At 37.5% G+C, this 17,807-nt stretch overlaps 1 protein-coding gene across 1 annotated transcript in view; it reads left to right on the top strand.

Moving 5' to 3' along the window:
- Positions 1–638: 638 nt before the first annotated feature.
- Positions 639–17,807, top strand: part of URI1 (URI1 prefoldin like chaperone) — a 59,018-nt gene continuing 41,849 nt past the window's right edge. The window contains exon 1 of the mRNA XM_033128841.1: positions 639–1,021. Coding sequence (XP_032984732.1) covers positions 911–1,021 — 111 coding nt within the window. The 5' untranslated portion in view covers positions 639–910. The remainder of the gene's footprint in view (positions 1,022–17,807) is intronic.

The following is a 17,807-nucleotide window of genomic DNA, read 5'->3' as shown; positions in this document are numbered from 1 at the left end:
TGATTGTTAGGGCAAGGCCACTCCCATTCAGTAAGCATGAATTGGGCCCCTAACGTGTACAGTGGCGATATGAGAAAGAGGGCCCAGGAATTCTAAAATAGAGAAAAAGTGGGCAAAGTTACTCATATGTCTTCAGTGGTCCATACATAGCAATATATTAATGTAAGTACCAGAGCTTTATATAAGGAAAAATTAGCATGTGTGCAGTAATTAATACACATGCGAAACACAATTGCATTTTTAATTCATTAAACAGGCCCAGTAAAGATTTACATTTGCTAAAATTAAATGGCCTAAGCAGCAGCTTTAGTGTATGAATTAAGCTCTTCCCGCCAGATGCAGCACTAAACGACTCGGGGGGATGTGAGACTCAAGGCTAGACCGGCGCGCATCTCCGTGAACACTCACTGCCAGGACGTTGGTTAGAACGGAAGCCTCCGGAAGGCTCCAATAGGGTGCAGCCTGGGCGCAGGCCAGCCCCCGCCGCGCCGCTCCGGCACCACGTGACCCCAGGGGGCGGGGCGAGGGCGGGGCCGCGCGCTTCCCGGCGTGCCGCGCGGGGCGGGGCGAGGGGCGGAGCCTACAGGGGAGGCGCGGCCGGCACAGGACGCCTGGTTCGGCCCGGCCACCGGACAGCACCTCCCGCTCTCACCGGCCGGCCTGCTGCTCCGAGGCGGCGGCGGCGGCGGCGGCGGCGGCGGGCGGCATGCGCGTGTGAGATGCGGCCGCGGGCAGTCCGGACGCGAGCAGCGGCCGCCGGGGCAGCGGAGAAGGCAGGCGCGGCCTCCTCGGCGCGGGGCGCGCAGTGCATGAGGGCGAGCACGCGGGCGCTGGGCAGCTGCCGGCCACGCCGCCTCCATAAACACTTGTTTAGGACTCGTTCGCCCCGCTGAGGTCCGGGCGCCCCGCCATGGAGGCCCCGCCCGACCCCGGGCCCCACGCTTCGGCCTCGGCCTCGGCCTCGGCCGCGGCGCCGCTGCGCGCCCCGGAGGTGGCGCGGCTCCGCGAGGAGCAGGAAAAGGTAACAGGCCGCGTCCCGGCCCCGCGCTTCCGCCGGTGGTCTCGCGAGGCGCCCACTCCCCGGCTCGTCCGCGGCGCCCGGATCCCCCTCCCCCGGCCTGGGGCCCTCCACGGGGGCCGACTGCCCCGGCCGAGCCCCTCCTGCCCTCTTTGGGCCGCAGCCCCGCGGTCGGGGGCCCAGCTCGCTCCTGACCCGCTCCCGGGAGGAGCCCGGCCTCTAGGCCACGAGAGAAAGTGTTGGGAGAAACTTTTGTCACGTGTTTTTGTTGTCTTTTGTCTGGAGCCCTTTGACCTTAGAGGGGAGGGGAGGGATGGGGAAGAGGGGTGTGACAATCTTTAACTTGTACATAATGCGTGGAGCCGTGCGTGGGGATTTCTTTTTGGTGGGAAGTGTTCACCTAATTAGCCTGTTACTGAACGTTGCTAAAATGTGTACTCTTTGTTGCTCTTTATCATTGCACTTAAACAATGTTTCATTAGGTTTGTAAGGATACCCTTAATGTGCGTTCCAACTTCGGTTGTTTAGTATTTGTCAAAATAGAGTGCTATTTCAGTAAATTGAAAGTTAAAAGGAAGTTAAAACTTCAGTCGTATAATAGAGTTTCAATATACCAATTAAGAGGAAAGGAAGTTTTGTATTTCCTATTGGTGGTGTAAATGGAGCAGTACACCCAACTTTAGAAATACAGTGTTACTGTTTAATCTGAGATTTTTCCCCTTTGCATTTTGTAGCATTTAAGATTAACACTGTCTCCTGAAAGTGTGCAATTTTTACTTTAAAAAGCAACATTTACTTAAAATGTCCTCTGTCATGTTGGGGAAGAGTATCATGATTAAAAGGATTAGGAGGTGGTTTCAAAACTGTCAACAGTGAGAATCCCAGATTTCTTCTATTGAACATTCCTGTGTAAAAATGACTACTTACATAGGTGTACAAATATATGTACTCAATTCAGCCAGGTGAGGGGATTCTCGTAGAACCTACAAAATCCTGGTTCGCTGGCAAAGCACCTGTTGTGGGAATCTTTCCTGCTTTGTGCTGGTTGGTCTAAATTATTGTGCATTGGATTTCCTTTTCTGACAGCCATTTTTCTCTAATACTATATACAACTGTGGGGTTTTTTAATTGGCCTTTTTCAAGATGACAGTTTAAAAATTCAACAAGTTTGGCATGTCTAAATTATAAGATATTAATGGATCTTAATTTTTTTTTTTTTTGGAGGGAAAATAGAAAGAAAAGACAGCTCTTTATAAAACCAGTTTGTTCATTTTGGCAAAACTATTTACAGTTTCTGTTGTTTTAGAAAATGTGAAGCAGACGCTCAGAAGATGGTGTCCCCATTGGTTTTAGTCTATCCTGTAGAGGAATGACTTTCACCTCCTTCGTAGTATGAGTGTGCAAATGCTGACTCGATATGTTCAAAAGAGATATTCTGGTTTTATTCTGATGTTAGTGTGGCTGAAATACAAAGGATACATGGGGGTGCTCTGAACAGCTTTCTGATATGGTACCCAGTTACTGCCTGTTCGGGTCAGTCCTATGGGACCCTGAACAACTGTTTTCAGTAGACATTGACTATGTTACCAGATTACTTTGCCTTTGTTTTGTTAATGCTTTTGGGGCACGTAAAAGAAGCATGTGCATATCTGTCGTGTATGTACAACTCTTCCCAGTTCATGATAAGGCCTCTTAGTAAACACCAGTGGACTAGACTAGGCTTTAAAGGCTCTGCTTCAGTGGATAGGAGACCCAAAATATACTGGTTAGCTAGCTATACTTTAATTAATTATAGTTTAGTGTAGGGAGACTTCACCTAGTAAATAGACATTTTTGTGAGGGACTTTACTTAGGCTTGAAATCCAGCCCAACTGTAGGGGTGTAGTGAACTCTAGTGCAGAAGTGGAGGGACAGTGTTGGGATGGAAAAGGGAAGATGGCACAATAGCTTTATAGAGGTTGGACAGTGAAGTTCACGAACTCATCCTGGAAAAAGTGCTGCATACCTCATTGCTGAATATCACTACGGTCACCTTCGAAGTCCTCCCCTTGGGAAGCTATGCACCGATGCCAGCGCCTAGTCCACCCTTCAAAGCAATGTTGGAACTTTTTCTGGAAGGGCCATCAGAGCTGTCGTCGTATTACCCTTGATGTCCTGAATGTCATCAAAATGTCTTCCTTTCAATGTTTTCTTTATCTTTGGATAAAGAAAGAAGTCATTGGGGGCCAGATCAGGTGAGTAGGGAGGGTGTTCTAATAAGTTACTTATTTACTGGCTAAAAACTCCCTCACAGACAGTGCCGTGTGAGCTGGTGCATTGTCGTGATGCAAGAGCCATGAATTGTTGGTGAAAAGTTCAGGTCGTCTAACTTTTTCATGCAGCCTTTCAGCACTGCCAACTAGTAAACTTGGTTAACTGTCCAGTTGGTACAAATTCATAATGAATAATCCCTCTGATATCAAAAAAGGTTAGCAACATTGTTGCAACAAGTTCACAAACTTAATTGTTAGACCTGGTATTATTTGGCACTTAATGTTCCTTTATAGAAGACGAATTAAATATGCTCCAGGACTTGGCCTTTCCCTACCGTGCGAGAATGATTTCAATGACTGGTTTTTCATTTTCCTCCAGGATGCACCTCGTATCTAGCCAGTGGGCTCTAGATGCCCAGGAGAGATCTGGATTCATTGCATACAATGGGTACCTTAGCTTTAGGACATTCTTTTCTCTGGGTACCTTAGTGGAGAAGGACTGCTAGGTAATGTGGTAAATTTAAGTGTTGCTCATCAGTTTATTATTTTTTATTTTTTAATTCAGCTAAGGAGTATAACAGGTTTTACTTCTGTCCCTCTCTCTTTTCCCTTGTTTTATCCTTTGGAGCAGTGAATAACAAGGACAAAAAATTAGTAACCTGAGGAAAAAAGACAGAAGCGGGGCATGAATGAGCCACGACCCCAAAAATGACAATCTCTGTAGTGAATGGACAGTATCAGATATCGTAATGTTGTTTTCACTTATAACACCAGTGCTGAAACTTTTGCTTATTCCTTTTTGGTCGAACAAAAAGACATGTACAGAAAGGTTCCTTGTAGCTTTGTTTATAATAATAAAATGAAAACTCAACATTAGGGGATTGGTTAAATAAATCACGATACATATGAGGAGGTTTTATGCAGGCATTAGAAATTGTAGAACAGTATGTATTAAGTGGTTCCAGTTATGTCTGCATGTATAGAAGTATTCACACACTCTATATAGGAAAACACCATCCATCCAATGTTTCAAAAGCACACAATTTCATTTCTTATTTTACCTAAAAGTGAGTGAAATTGGATGGAATGATAGTTTTTTCAATAAAGGATGTTGATAAAACTCATTTTATTAGTTTTAATGAAAACTGGGATGTTGTATTTTTAGTTGTTAAATACTTTCTGGGCCTGAAAAAGAGCTCTTGGCTGGTTTGAACACCAGTTAGGTAGGTTTATTTCTTGGTTACTCCAGAGCTGATAGATATAATTTATTCAAACATTCATCCCCCATTTGGTTTCCTTTTTTCTTTTTTCCTTGGAGGTGTTATTTACTCTTTAATTCTCTGTCAAAACATACAGGGACAAGGGAGAACTTGGACTAACTTATTTTTTCTTATAACCAAATCTACATTTACCAACAGCAGGAAAATATTCGGTGGGAAAATGTAAGCTAATTCGGACCCTCTCTAGACTGACCTTGCCACAAAATTTATGATCCAGGACTGTAGTGGGGTGTCTTGGGCTGTTATAGGGAAGTTTCGTTGAAATTTTGGTTTCTTGGCTAAGATATTTCTGTGATATCTGTATTTTATATTTCCATATACAGTAACTTTTAGAATTACTGAGATTTTATTGTAATGTGGAAAAAGTACTATATAGTATTATTTTTATAAGTTTATTTGTAGGATAATAGTAACTTTGGAAAATTCATGCAGATAGTATTTATTATTTTATTACTACTGAGTAGCTCATGTAATTCTCACTTAGAATTTTGGAATAACTTTTTTGCTGTAGAACCTGGGGTGTTCAATGCATTAAGAGTAAATTTTCATAAAGCAGAACAACTTAGTTAATGAAGGGTTTTCTTATTTTTCTCGTGATAAACTAAATTGCACATAGTTTAAGAAACTGCCACGTTCCCCGTGCAACAACTGTTTTTCTCTCAAGCCCAAGTCACAGAATTTTCAACAGGTGTTTAGTGAGTACCTCTTACATGCTAGACGTGTTCTGCTGAGGGCGTAGTAGTGAATAAGATGGAGAAAGTCCTTTCTTTCATGGAGATTGCATTCTAGTGGTCGAGACGTGGAATAGGCACATTAAAAATGTCCGGTGGTGTGTGATATACCCATCAGGCTAGGTAGAAAAAGAAAGTAAGGAGTCACCCCAATAAATTTAATAAGAGAAAAGAAAGTAAGGTAAAGGAATTATAGCGAGTGTGCAGGTGTGAGTTGGGGGACTTGTGATGTAAGTAAGGTGGTCAGGGAAAACTTGTCTGTTACGGTTTCTTTTGAGCAGAACCCTAAAATAAGTGGAGCGCGAGAAGCATGGATGGCTATTTGGAGGATATTTTGGAGAAGAGCTTTCTAGTCCCAGCAGACTTGTCAGGATGAATCAGGGCGAGAGCTGTTTCCGAACAGTGTAAGAGTTTGGGTTTTTACTTTTGATAGATGAGAAGGCATTGGAATGTGTTTTGAGATTCATACTAATCTTAAATTATAAGCTTCCATTTGTCACGCGTGAAGAAAGAGTGTCACGCATTATCTAGAGTGAATTCTGTGTGTGCTAGATGTTTACAAATTTGGTGTTAGAATCCTTATTAACTCTTAATTAATTTTTCAGGTGAACGGTTTGGGTGGCTTCTAGTTTTTGCCCTGAACTTTCTCATGGTGTATTTATTTGTGTATTTAATTTTACTTATGCATGTTTTCCAAAGTTGACACTCCTGTGAGCAGTGGATGACAGTTCTAGCTACTCTTCATCCTTGTCACAGTTTGGTACTGTCTGTCTTTTTCACATTTGCTAGCCATTCTAGTAATGACTAACGAAATTGGTCACCTTTTCAAATGTTTACTAGCTGTTTGCATTGCCTTTTGGTAAAATTCCTGCTCATCTCTTGTCCATGTTCTATTGGGATGTTTGCCACATTCTAATTGACTCATAGTAATTTTTTATATACTTTGGTTATGAGTCTTTTTCAGGAATGCTTTGTAAATTTCTTCCCTAGTCTGTGGCTTAACTTGACACTCCATAATGGTGTCCTTTGATGGGCAGAAATTCTTAATTTTAATAAAAATTTCCTTTATGGTTAATGTGTTCTCATTTTTATAAAGTCTTTCCTACCCTCATGTTTGAAGATATTCTCTTACGTTATCTTCTAGAAGCTTTATTGTTTTGCCTTTCATGTTTAGATCTACACTCTACCTGGAATTGATTTTGTGTATAATGGGGGGTTGCGGTCAGGTGTTATTTTTTACTATATAGCCAGCTAGTTGCCCTATTGCCATTTACTGGAAATAGTGTCCTCTTTCCACTGTATTGCCATCTTTGTCATAAATTGGGTGACTATATGTGTGGATCTGTTTGTTGACTCTGTTCCATTGGCCTATTTGTCTTAAACCAAACGTGCACTAATTATTACAGCTTTCTAAGTCATCTTGAAACTTGGTAGTGTATGTTTTGTTGTGATTCCTCAAGATTCCTTTATTTTATCATTTCCAATCCTTATGCTGTTTATTTCTTTTTCTTGTCTTTTGCACTGGGTCAAATTCCTAGTGCAACAGAGATGGTGACAGTGGGTGTTAGTAGTAAACTTATTACAAACGAATTCACCATCAAGGCTGATGTGTACTGTGGATAATTTTTGTACTCACTTTTATCAGATTAAGGAAATTTCCTTATTAGCTAATTCCTAGTTAGCTAATAGTTTTTCTAAATGGGTGAAGTTTAGAAAATGCTTTTTCTAAATTGAGTAATTATAAGTAATTTATTGAAGAAAAAGAAAATGTTTTTGATCTTTCTAATGTTCAAGTTTTCTTTCTTTTTTATTTTTTAATAAGAGCAGTAAAGTTGTAAGAATAAGTTTGCTTATAGCCAAAGATACATTTTGTAAGGAGATGAAATTTCAGATCTTATTACTTGTGAGTTTTATTTTAGAATAATTTTGTTGTTGTTAGCACTTCTATCGTGCCAGTCATGTGCCATGAAAAAACAACTTTGGTTTTAGTCGTTTGGAGATTATTAATGAACATTATAATACAGTGTTTCAAGAGGGAATAGACTCCATTTTCATTGTGTTAGGCCTCTGCCGATTGGAGTGAAAGACAAGAACAGCTCCAAAACGCTGGCGGAGAAAGGGCGAAGGACCTGCGCGGAGTTTGGGATTTGGCCAGGACTGCTTCATTTTCTTCTTCCGTCTGACGTTTTCATTTTGCGTTTAATAATCTTTTAGCTTATATCATTCTTGCCTTCATCTCCAGATTGACGAGTCTCAATCATTTTAGTCTGTCCTAGGGTAGTTTTTTTTTTTTTTTTAAGCTAGAACTGTTTATCTTGAAAAACTGAAACAACAGAAAAGTTGAAAGAATAGGGTCATCAATAATATTTTGTTCCATTTGCTTTTTCTTTCTTTATATTCCTTATTACTTTCTTGTTGAATCACTTGAAAGTAACTTGCAGACATCATCACATCCCTAATACTGAAGCACATACCATTTTAGAACAAGGTTATCCTACATAGTCACAATATCTTCTCTGGCACACAAGAAGTGAACATGGACACACAATAATAGTATTGACATATTCAGATTTCCTCAATTTTTTCTAAAGATGGCCTTTCTAATTCTCTTTTTTAATCCACAGTCCAATCAAAGACTGATATGGCTGTCCTGTCTTTTTAGTCTTCTTTCATCTACACAATCCCCCTGCCTTTTTGTGACTTTCTGAAATTGGTATTTGAAGATTTTACGACAGTTTTCTTATAGAATGCCCCATGATTTGGAGCGGTCTGAGGAATGCGCTGAAGAAACAAAGGTAAACATTTTTGGCGAGAATATTACATAGATGATGACTTCCTATCGCATCACCTCAGGAAACGCATGTTACTTTGTCCTGTTACTGGTGTCGCTAATTGGTTAAGGTGGTACCTGCCAGAACTCTGCACTGTCAAAGTCCCTTTTCCCTGTGTAAGGAATAGTACTTTAAGTGGGAATAATAGCCGAGGACAGTGTAAATATCCTTTTTCCCAACCACCCTTTACCGTGCATGACCCTTGCCTAAGGCAGTGACTGTATGGTGTTTGCGATTAGTGATTTTCCAGCATCTATTTACAACTGGTATTTTTCTGTAACGAGGAGCGTCTATCGTCCTTTTACTGTTACTGTAAGCTCCTGTTTTTGTTTTTGTTTTCTAAATTCAGCGTGTTATAACTTGTCATTATTCCTTTTGACGCCCAGATTGTTCTGAATGTGGTCAGTGGGAGCCCCGTCAAGCTGGCTCCTGCAGCCTTCTGGCACGTCCCATCATTCTGTGATCATTACCTTGCTTTCTGGTGCAACATGTCCCTGGCTTACCTTGTACTAGTTTTCTTGCCTTAGTCCTGAAATTCACTATTTCTTCAAAGAGCGTTGGTTCTTTTTAATGAGAAATGCTCAGAAAGAAGATCTGGACCCATTGCCACTGGGATGGTATTGCATCAAGGCCCTTTCAGTGGACAGTGCTGAGGAAATAGATTCACTTCAGTAGCCAGGAGAGAGAGACCATCTGACTCCAAGGGATCCTTTTACTTTTTAAGTAATTTTACAAATATTTACAGAAGTAAGAATGAGGGATAGTGAGAAACTTTATTGGATATTTTAATAAGAGTATAAACATAGCGGTCCTCTTTGTGTTCAGTAAATTTTGTGCACAAATATTGTCAGAGATGTAAGGGTGCTGCCACATGTGCTTCTAGAAGAACAGGGCGATCCAGGCTCTTGTCGCGGGCTCTTACAGGATGCGGGTCTGGTTGAATGACTGACTGGATGGGAATAACCCTATTTCCTTTTGGTTCTTAGAAGTATGTTCATTCATTGATACTTTTTCCCCTCATTCAAGTCAGTCACCCTTTATTCAACATCCACTGTATTCAGATGTATAGGGTATATCTTGCCCCTTGTTTTTCTCATGAAGTGATTTACCTGGGAATTACTCTGGCTCAGAGAGCTTCTTCCTCCTGTTCTCCAGTTGCATAGCACGCTGTTGTGTGGGTACGTTATTGGATATTCAGCTAGCATCTTACTGATGGGCACTTGGTGACTTTCAGTCTCTCTTTTTTTTTTAATTCACAATTCAATATTACAATTTTTGCACTAACCAGTCAGATAATTTTTTTTTTATTTCATTGGGGAATATTGGGGTCTCCAGGGCCCATCAACTCCAAGTTGTTGTCCTTTAATCCAGTTGTGGAGGGCACAACTCAGCTCCAAGTCCAGTGGCCATTTTCAATCTTTAGTTGCAGGGGGCACAGCCCACCATCCCATGAGGGGATTGAACCTGCAACCTTGTTGTTGAGAGCTCACACTCCAACCAACTGAGCAGATCATCTGGCTGCCACACCGGCAGCTCAGCGGCAGCTCATTGTCTTCAATCTAGTTGTGGAGGGCACAGCTCACTGGCCCATATGGGAATCGAACCGGCAACCCTGTTGTTCAGAGCTCGCACTCTAACCAACTGAGCCATCCAGCTGCTCCTGGTTTTCAGTCTCTTAGACGTACAAATAATGCTTCAGTGAGTTGCTCTGCATAGGTTTCTCATTTGTGAAGCGACTTCAGGTGAACTAGGGGTGGGATTCCTGGGTCAAAGGGTGAATTGGTTTAGCTTTATAAGCCATATTTATGATTACTTTCTCAAAGAATAGCAACTCTCAATTTAATTTACAATAAATAAATTGATAAATAAAGAGGTATGAATAAAGAGAATAAAGAGAAATAAAGAGAAATAATAAAGAGAAATAAAGAGGTATAAATAAAGAGAATAGGATGTTCAAAGGCTAGACAGCAGTGTGTTGAGTTGCTTGAATTGCTGTTTTTTGGGGATCACCACTGACATTTTCAAGTTATCATTTCTTACCTGGAGGCACTAATTCCTGGCTGTTCTTTAGGGTTCCACTTTTCCTCTCCTTCTACCTTTTTTCCAGAGCTATTTTTTTAAACAATGTAAATCAAATTATGTCATTTTGTCACTCTCCTCTCATAATCCTTTGGTGGCTTCCCATTGTACTTAGAATAAAATTCAGGGGCATTAAAATGTGATGTGAGACCCTTGTATTGTCTGACTTGTCTCTTTCCAGGTTCATTTCTGGCTACTCCTCACTTATTCACTGTAACTTAAGATAATGCCATAGTTTTTTTGGGGCCGAATACCCTAAATATGTTTCTGTTGAAAATACTATGTTTGCTTGTTTTTAAAAAGATCCTAATATAGTATAGCAAAATCATCCCATTTAATCTCTGGGCTTGTCTGTTCCTAATCCTCTGATTTCTTGATATTATAAATTGAGTAATATTAAAGTTACTGCAAATGAGTGCTTTCCCAAAGAACAAAAAAACAACACTGAATTACATGCCAGGCACTGTCCTAAGTTGTAGACTGTGATACACAGGTTATCTTTTCTGCCTGAAGGGACTTACAGATTTGTAAGGAAACATGTTAACGGTAAACACACCCTGTTACCCCAAAAATAAGACTTAGCCGGACAATCAGGTCTAATGTGTCTTTTGGAGCAAAAATTAATATAAGACCTGGTATTGTATTGTATTATATTGTACTGTGCTGTACTGCATTATATTATATTACATTATATTATTATATTATATTAAAGACCGGGTCTTATAGTAAAATAAGACCGGGTCTTATATTAATTTTTGCTCCAAAAGATGCATTAGAGCTGATTGAAAAGCAACACGGTATGCTTTTTTCTGGTGTTTCTACCACTTTCTCTGTTCCTACTTAGTCTCTTTAGTTTCTTCATCTCATCTTTAAACGTTGGTAATCTCTATACTTTCCATTTTGGGCTGTTGTCTCTTTTCACTCGTCAAGTTCTCTCTCTTCTACTCCTTTATGCCCTCTGCTCTTGCCCAGAGCCCAGACATGTTGTCTGTTCGGCAGGCACCTTTGCTTGGATGGCCCACAAGCAGCTCAGTCTCATTTACTAAAAGTGAGTTGATCATCTTTTTCCCTAATCGACGTGTTATACATCCTCATCCTGATACTGGCCAGCTCTATTCAAACTGCAGTGTTTTCAGCCTGCCCTGAGTCATCTCATACCACTAATTTACTAAATCTTGTCAATTCTTTCCATATGATACATAGCTTCTGTCCTAAGGGACCACTAGTTTATTTCAGTTAGGCTCTTAACTTGAAAAATAATGTGTCAGATTTTTCAGTTAAATGTTACTTTTAACTGTTAGCATTCTGATGTTACCTCATTGTGCTTTTATTTTTGCAGTTTTAATCTGTGAGCATGTTATATATGTTTATTAGTTCTAAATGTTCTCATCCATTACTTAGTTGGGGTTTAACTCTACCCATCTTGCCATATATCTTCCACTTGTCAAATTTGTTTTTATTTCTTTATTTCTCTTTTTTTGTGTTAATAAAATGATTTATATTCTATTTTAAGTTCTCAGCAATATAGTTATATGGTTTTTATTTTCCTTTTAGTTATTGCCTTAGAGATTACAATATGGATTCTTTTCTTATTACAGTCTACCTTAAATTAGTAGGAAAGTATTCACTGCTCTTCTGATATTTTGTCATTGATAAAATTATTCAAATCATCTTTTGCTTGTTTAATTTCATTAACTAACCCTCCCTCATTTGTGCTATTGTCATATATTTTACCTCTATATGTGTTTTTAACCCCTAAAACATTAGGTTATTATTTTAAACATTAACTTTTATTTAATTCTAAGCTGGTAGTTCTTATTTCCCAACACTTTAAAGATGCCATTCCATTATCTTTTGACTTTCTTCATTTCTGTTAATTTTTCTGCAGTCTTAACTGTTTTCTTCCCTGAAGAATTTGAATGTATTTCCCCTTCTATCTGCTTTTGGATGTTTCTCTTCATCTTTGGTTTTTAGGCAATTGATTATTATGTGCCCAGATGTGCTTTTCTTTGTGTTTAGCCTGCTTTGAATATGTAGAGTTTCTTGAATCTGTAATTTAATGATTTTTGTCAGTTTAGAAAATTCTTATCCACTCCTCAAATATTGGCTTTATGTCATTGTCTCTGTCCTCTATTTTTGGTACTCTGAATGTACATATATTAGACATTTTTACTGTCTCATATCTCTCACTCTCTCTCCTGTATTTTCTAGCCTCCTTTTACTCTGTATGCCAATTTGGATACCTTCTATTGACCTGTATTCCTGTTCAATAATCCTTGGTTCTTCTAGCTAGTCTACTAGTAAACCCATCTACTAAATGCTTAATCTCAGTTATTTTATTTTTTAACTTTAGAATTTAAGGTTTGATATTTTAAATGGATTCTGACCCTCTATTGACATCTCTAACCTTCCCTCTATTTTCATGAATGTTTTAATCATAAAGTATCTGTAGGTGTATAAATCAAATGAGGGTCTGTTTTTGTTTATTTCTTTTTCTCTCGGTTTATCACCAGCTGCTTATTTTCATAGACTGCTTTGTAATTTTTTTTTAGATGCCAGACATTGTAATGAAAAATTGTAGAGACTCTAGATGATGTTACCTTCATTCAAAGAGGGGTTAAGTTTTCTTTTAGCAGCTGAGTACCAGTGGATCAGTGTAACTCAGGTGAGAGTTGGTTTTGGATTTTGTTAGAGCTGGTCTGTTTGAATTTTGCTCATATTCCTAGCACGCAAGCCTTGCTCCGAAGGCATATCTCTAATTCCATGTGTAGTATGTCTTTTTCATAAAGTTGTGTGATCTCGTATGTGTACTTCTGTTTCTCTCTTGTTTTGGCGTATTATTTGCTTATATTTGTACCAATACCACACTTTCTTGTGAGGTTTTGATATCTAGTAGTAAAATTTCTCTGGTTTTGTTCTTTTTCTAGATTGACTTTAATGTGTTTGACGCTTTGCTTTTTCATGAATATTTTAGAATCAGCTTTTCAGTACTCACAAATAACCTGCTGGGGTTTTGCTTGGAGTGCATTGAATCTAAAGATCAATTTGGGGGAAATTGACATGTTTACAATATTAAATTTTCCAATCCATCACCATGGTATATCATTCTATTTATTCAGTTTTTTCATAACTTCTTTTTGTATTGGCTTTTTTCAGTATATGCATCTTACACATGTTTTAGATTTATCCCTAGATATTTATTTTTATTGCATTTTATAATTTATTTGCTGTTTTATCTTTTGTTGGCATGTAGTCATATAATTGATTTTTGTGTATTGACTGTTAAATTTATTTGAATTCAAATTGCTTGTCTGTATATGCTGATAGTATGTGTATAGCTATGTACAGTCATGTTGTCTGAGTAATAGTTTTATTCTTTCCAGTTCTTAGGCTTTTATTTTATTGTTTTTGCCTTAATTAATGACCTTGGACCTTTAGTACAGTGTTGAATAAAAGTAGTAATAGTAAGTTTCTTTATCCAGATCTGCATATCCCAGGAACAGCTTTAAATACTTCATCATTACAAATGATGTTTATTGCAGGCTTTTGGTACTCTTTATGAAAATAAGGAAATGTTTTCTTATTCCTAGTTTGCTACTTTTACCATGAATGGGTGTTGAATTTTATCAGATATTTTTTCTATGCGTATTGACATATTAATGTGGTGAATTAATTTGTTTTTTTTAAATACTGACACCCATTGCATTCGTGGAGAAAGCCCCCTTGCTTATGACGTGTTTACCTTTTTATATATTGCCATATTACATTTCATATTAAGGTGAGCTCTGAAGCAGAGCTCAAGAGCAGAGCTCTTGAAGTAGAGGTGAAGCTGGCTTATGTAGAGAAGAATGCCTGCCCTCCCCTTCTCCCTCCCTGATTGGCCCATTTCTATGCAAATGAAGACTAAATTCTCACAGTTTGATTGGTCCAAATAGCATGGAGTCACTGTGATTGGTCGGTGAAGATACACATGAGGATATAGCTGCACAGTCCCAGTTGGCCTGGGCAGGTCTTCAGCCCATTGGTTGATTTACAAGCCTAGGAGCTCCTTTATAAGGGCTGGCTCAGAGGGCGGGAGCACAGTGCAGCTTTTCCCTGAAGCGCAGAGAGCATGAGAGACTGCTGTTTAGCAGTCACTACTAGACTATAAATTTGAGCCCAGTTAGCTACCGGAAGTCCTTCTTAACAGGCACATTAATTTTCGGGGCTGACAGTTTCATAAGGTGTATTGGTCTGTAATTTTCCTTCCTTATAATGCCCATGTTAAGTCTTGGTTTCAGGGTTATGCTGGCCTCATAAAACAACTCACATTTTTGTGTATTTTATAAAAATGTTTGTATACTGTTGGTATTGTTTCTAAATTAAATGTCTGGAGTAATTCATCAATGAAGCTGTCTGGGTCTAGTATTTTCCTTTTTTGGGTATTTCAAAATATGGACTCAATTTCAGTTAAAGGACTGTTTAGATTTTCTATTTCTATTTGTGTCAGTTTTGGAAATGTGCTTTTCAAGGAATTTTCATTTTTAATCTAAGTTTTCAAATTTATTGGCCTTGAGTTATTCATACTAGCTCCTTATCTTTTTAATATCTGTAGGTTTGATAGTGACGTCCTCCTTTTTAATGTCTGTTATTTGCAATTTGTATGTGTTTCCCCCCCTTAATTTGTTTTCCTAGCGGTTTGTCAATCTTACTGATCTGTTTAAAAAAAGAACCAGTTTTTGACTTTGATTTTTCTTTATAAGTTGGCTTTCTACTTTGATTTCTGCTTTTATCTTTTTATTCCTTTAAAAAATTCCCTGTTGGCTGTGATTTTTTTCTTTCCCTAGCTTCTTGAGATGAAAGCTACTAGAGAAGAAAAACCCACATATTTTTACCATTCTTATATATATAAAATATATATATTTCTTTAAAATATATATATATACACACACACTCACATATATATATATACATATATGTATATACATATACACACATATACACATATATACATATATATGTATACATATATACATATATATTTACATATATACTCATATATATATATTGAGTTTTACATTTTCTTTAATCATTGCCTTAGGTAACCCACACATTTTATGTGTTATTTGTATTAGTCAGTTAAAATATTTTCTAATTTCTGTTGTGATTTGTTTATTGACCCACAGTTATTTAGAAATATGTTCCTTAATTTGCAAAATTGAGTATTTTCTGCTTTTCTATTGTCATATTCCATTCTGGTCAGAGAACACATTTTGCAAAACAAATTTAAGACTTACCTGATGGCCTAGTATAAGATCAAGTTTTGTCAATGTTCCATAATTTACTTGGAAAGAATATAAATTCTGCAGCTTTTGAGTTTCATATATGTTTATTAGCCCAAGTTGATTGAATGTGATATTGAAGTATCTGATATCCTTGTTGATTTTTGTTTGTTTGTTTTCTAATTCTACCAGTTAAGAGATTTAGAATCTCCACGATGGTTTTGTATTTATCTTTTTCTCTATTTTTTCAACCTTTTATGCATTTTGAAGTTATGTTATTTGGTGCATACAGATTTAGGACCGTAATAATGGTCAATTGACATTTTTATCATTCTGAATTTTTTTTTATCTGTAGTGGTGCTTCTTGCCTTTAGGTCTCCCTTGTCAAATAATAATATGGTTATATCAGCTTATTTTGTTTTGCTTCTTTTCATGATATATCTTTTTCTATCTTTTAGTTTCAATCTTTTTGTGTTCTCTTTTTGTGTTCAAAGTGTGTCTCTTAGAAACAGCATATAGTTATGGTTTTAAAAATTCATTCTGGACAACTGTTTATTTTATCTAGGATATTTAGTCAATTTCTGTTTAATGTAATTGGAATTAATTCCATTGGAATTAATGGAATTATGGATATATTTAGTTTCACTCTTTCTACTTGACTTTTTACTTTTTATTTAAAATTGTAATAAAATATGCACAACATAAAATTTATCATTTTAATACTTTTGAAGTGTATATTTCAGTGGCATTAAGTATATTCACATTGTTACGCAACCATCACCACTATCCATCTCCAGAACTTTTTCTTTTCTTGCTAAACTGAAACTACTCATTAAACAATAACTCCCCATTCCGCCTTCCCCATTCCCCCAGCAAGTACCATTTTACTTTCTGTCTCTATGAATTTGACTACTCTAGATATCTTATATAAGTGGCCTCATACAGTATTTGACTTTTTGTGACTTGGCTTATTTCACTTAGTATAATGTCTTCAAGGTTTATTCATTTTATAGAATATATCAGAATTGCCTCTCCATAGTACTGTGTTTCCCCAAAAATAAGACCTAGCCAGACAATCAGCTCTAATGTGTCTTTTGGAGCAAAAATTAGTATAAGACCTGGTCTTATATTATATTATATTACATAATACCATGTTGCCCTAAAAATAAGACCTAGCTGGACCATCAGCTCTAATGCATCCTTTGGAGCAAAAATTAATGTAAGACCCGGTCTTATTTTACTATAATATAAGTAATATAAGATCGGGTCTTATATTAATTTTTGCTCCAAAAGACGCATTAGAGTTGATGGTCCGGCTAGGTTTTATTTTTGGGGAAACACAGTATAAAACCCGGTCTTATATAATATTATTATAAGACCCGGTCTTAGATTATATTATATAAGACCCGGTTTTATAGTAAAATAAGACTGGGTCTTATATTTAGTTTTGTTCCAAAAGATGCATTAGAGCTGATGGTCTGGCTAGGTCTTATTTTCGGGGAAATATGGTATGTATATACCACATATTGTTATTCATCCATTGATAGAATCCATTGATGTTCATCCATTGATGGACATGGATGGGTTACTTTAATTTCACCTTTTGCCTATTGTGAATAATGCTGCTGTGAACATGCTTTCAATTCTTTGGGGTATATATCCAGAAGTAGAACTGCTGGGTCATATGGGAATTCTGTGTTTAATTTTGGAGGAACCATCATACTGTTTTCACAGTGGCTGCACCATTTTACATTTTACAACAGTGTACAAGAGTTCAAATTTTTCCACATCTTCATCAACACTTGTTAATATATTTTCTTAACTAGCCATTCTAATGGGTGTGAAATGATACCTCATTGTGGGTCTGTTTGACCTACCTTTATGTTCTTTTTTCTCTGCTTTTTTGGGGGCCTTGCTTTGACTTAATCAAATACACCTTATTGTATTTTCTCCCCTCTATTGTTCATTATACATTCTCTTTTACTGTGGTACTTTAGTACCATACTTTATATATTTGTTAGCACTAAATATACTATATATTTATATTGTATTTTTTATACTATTCTTTCTACTCAGGAAATTTTTCCTGGAGATCACAACATGCATTCATTTATCCATCCCACCGCTTGCCTTGTTGCTTTCACGCTTTTAATCCTATGTGTTTTGAATGCCACAGCATTTTATTAATCATTCTGTATCAATATTGATTTATCTTTACTTTTTTTTACATTTTTTATCTTTACATTTATCTTTACTGATCAATATTGATTTATCTTTACATTTTTAAAAATTACCTGTGCAGTTGTTCTTTAGTTCTTTCTGCATTTATATTGCTCTGAATAATCCCTGTAGTAT

This window comes from Rhinolophus ferrumequinum, chromosome 15 (genome assembly GCF_004115265.2).
Source record: "Rhinolophus ferrumequinum isolate MPI-CBG mRhiFer1 chromosome 15, mRhiFer1_v1.p, whole genome shotgun sequence".
Lineage (NCBI taxonomy): Eukaryota > Metazoa > Chordata > Mammalia > Chiroptera > Rhinolophidae > Rhinolophus > Rhinolophus ferrumequinum.
Note: the sequence above shows the minus strand (reverse complement) of the source record. Positions and strands in the feature narration are given on the sequence as shown.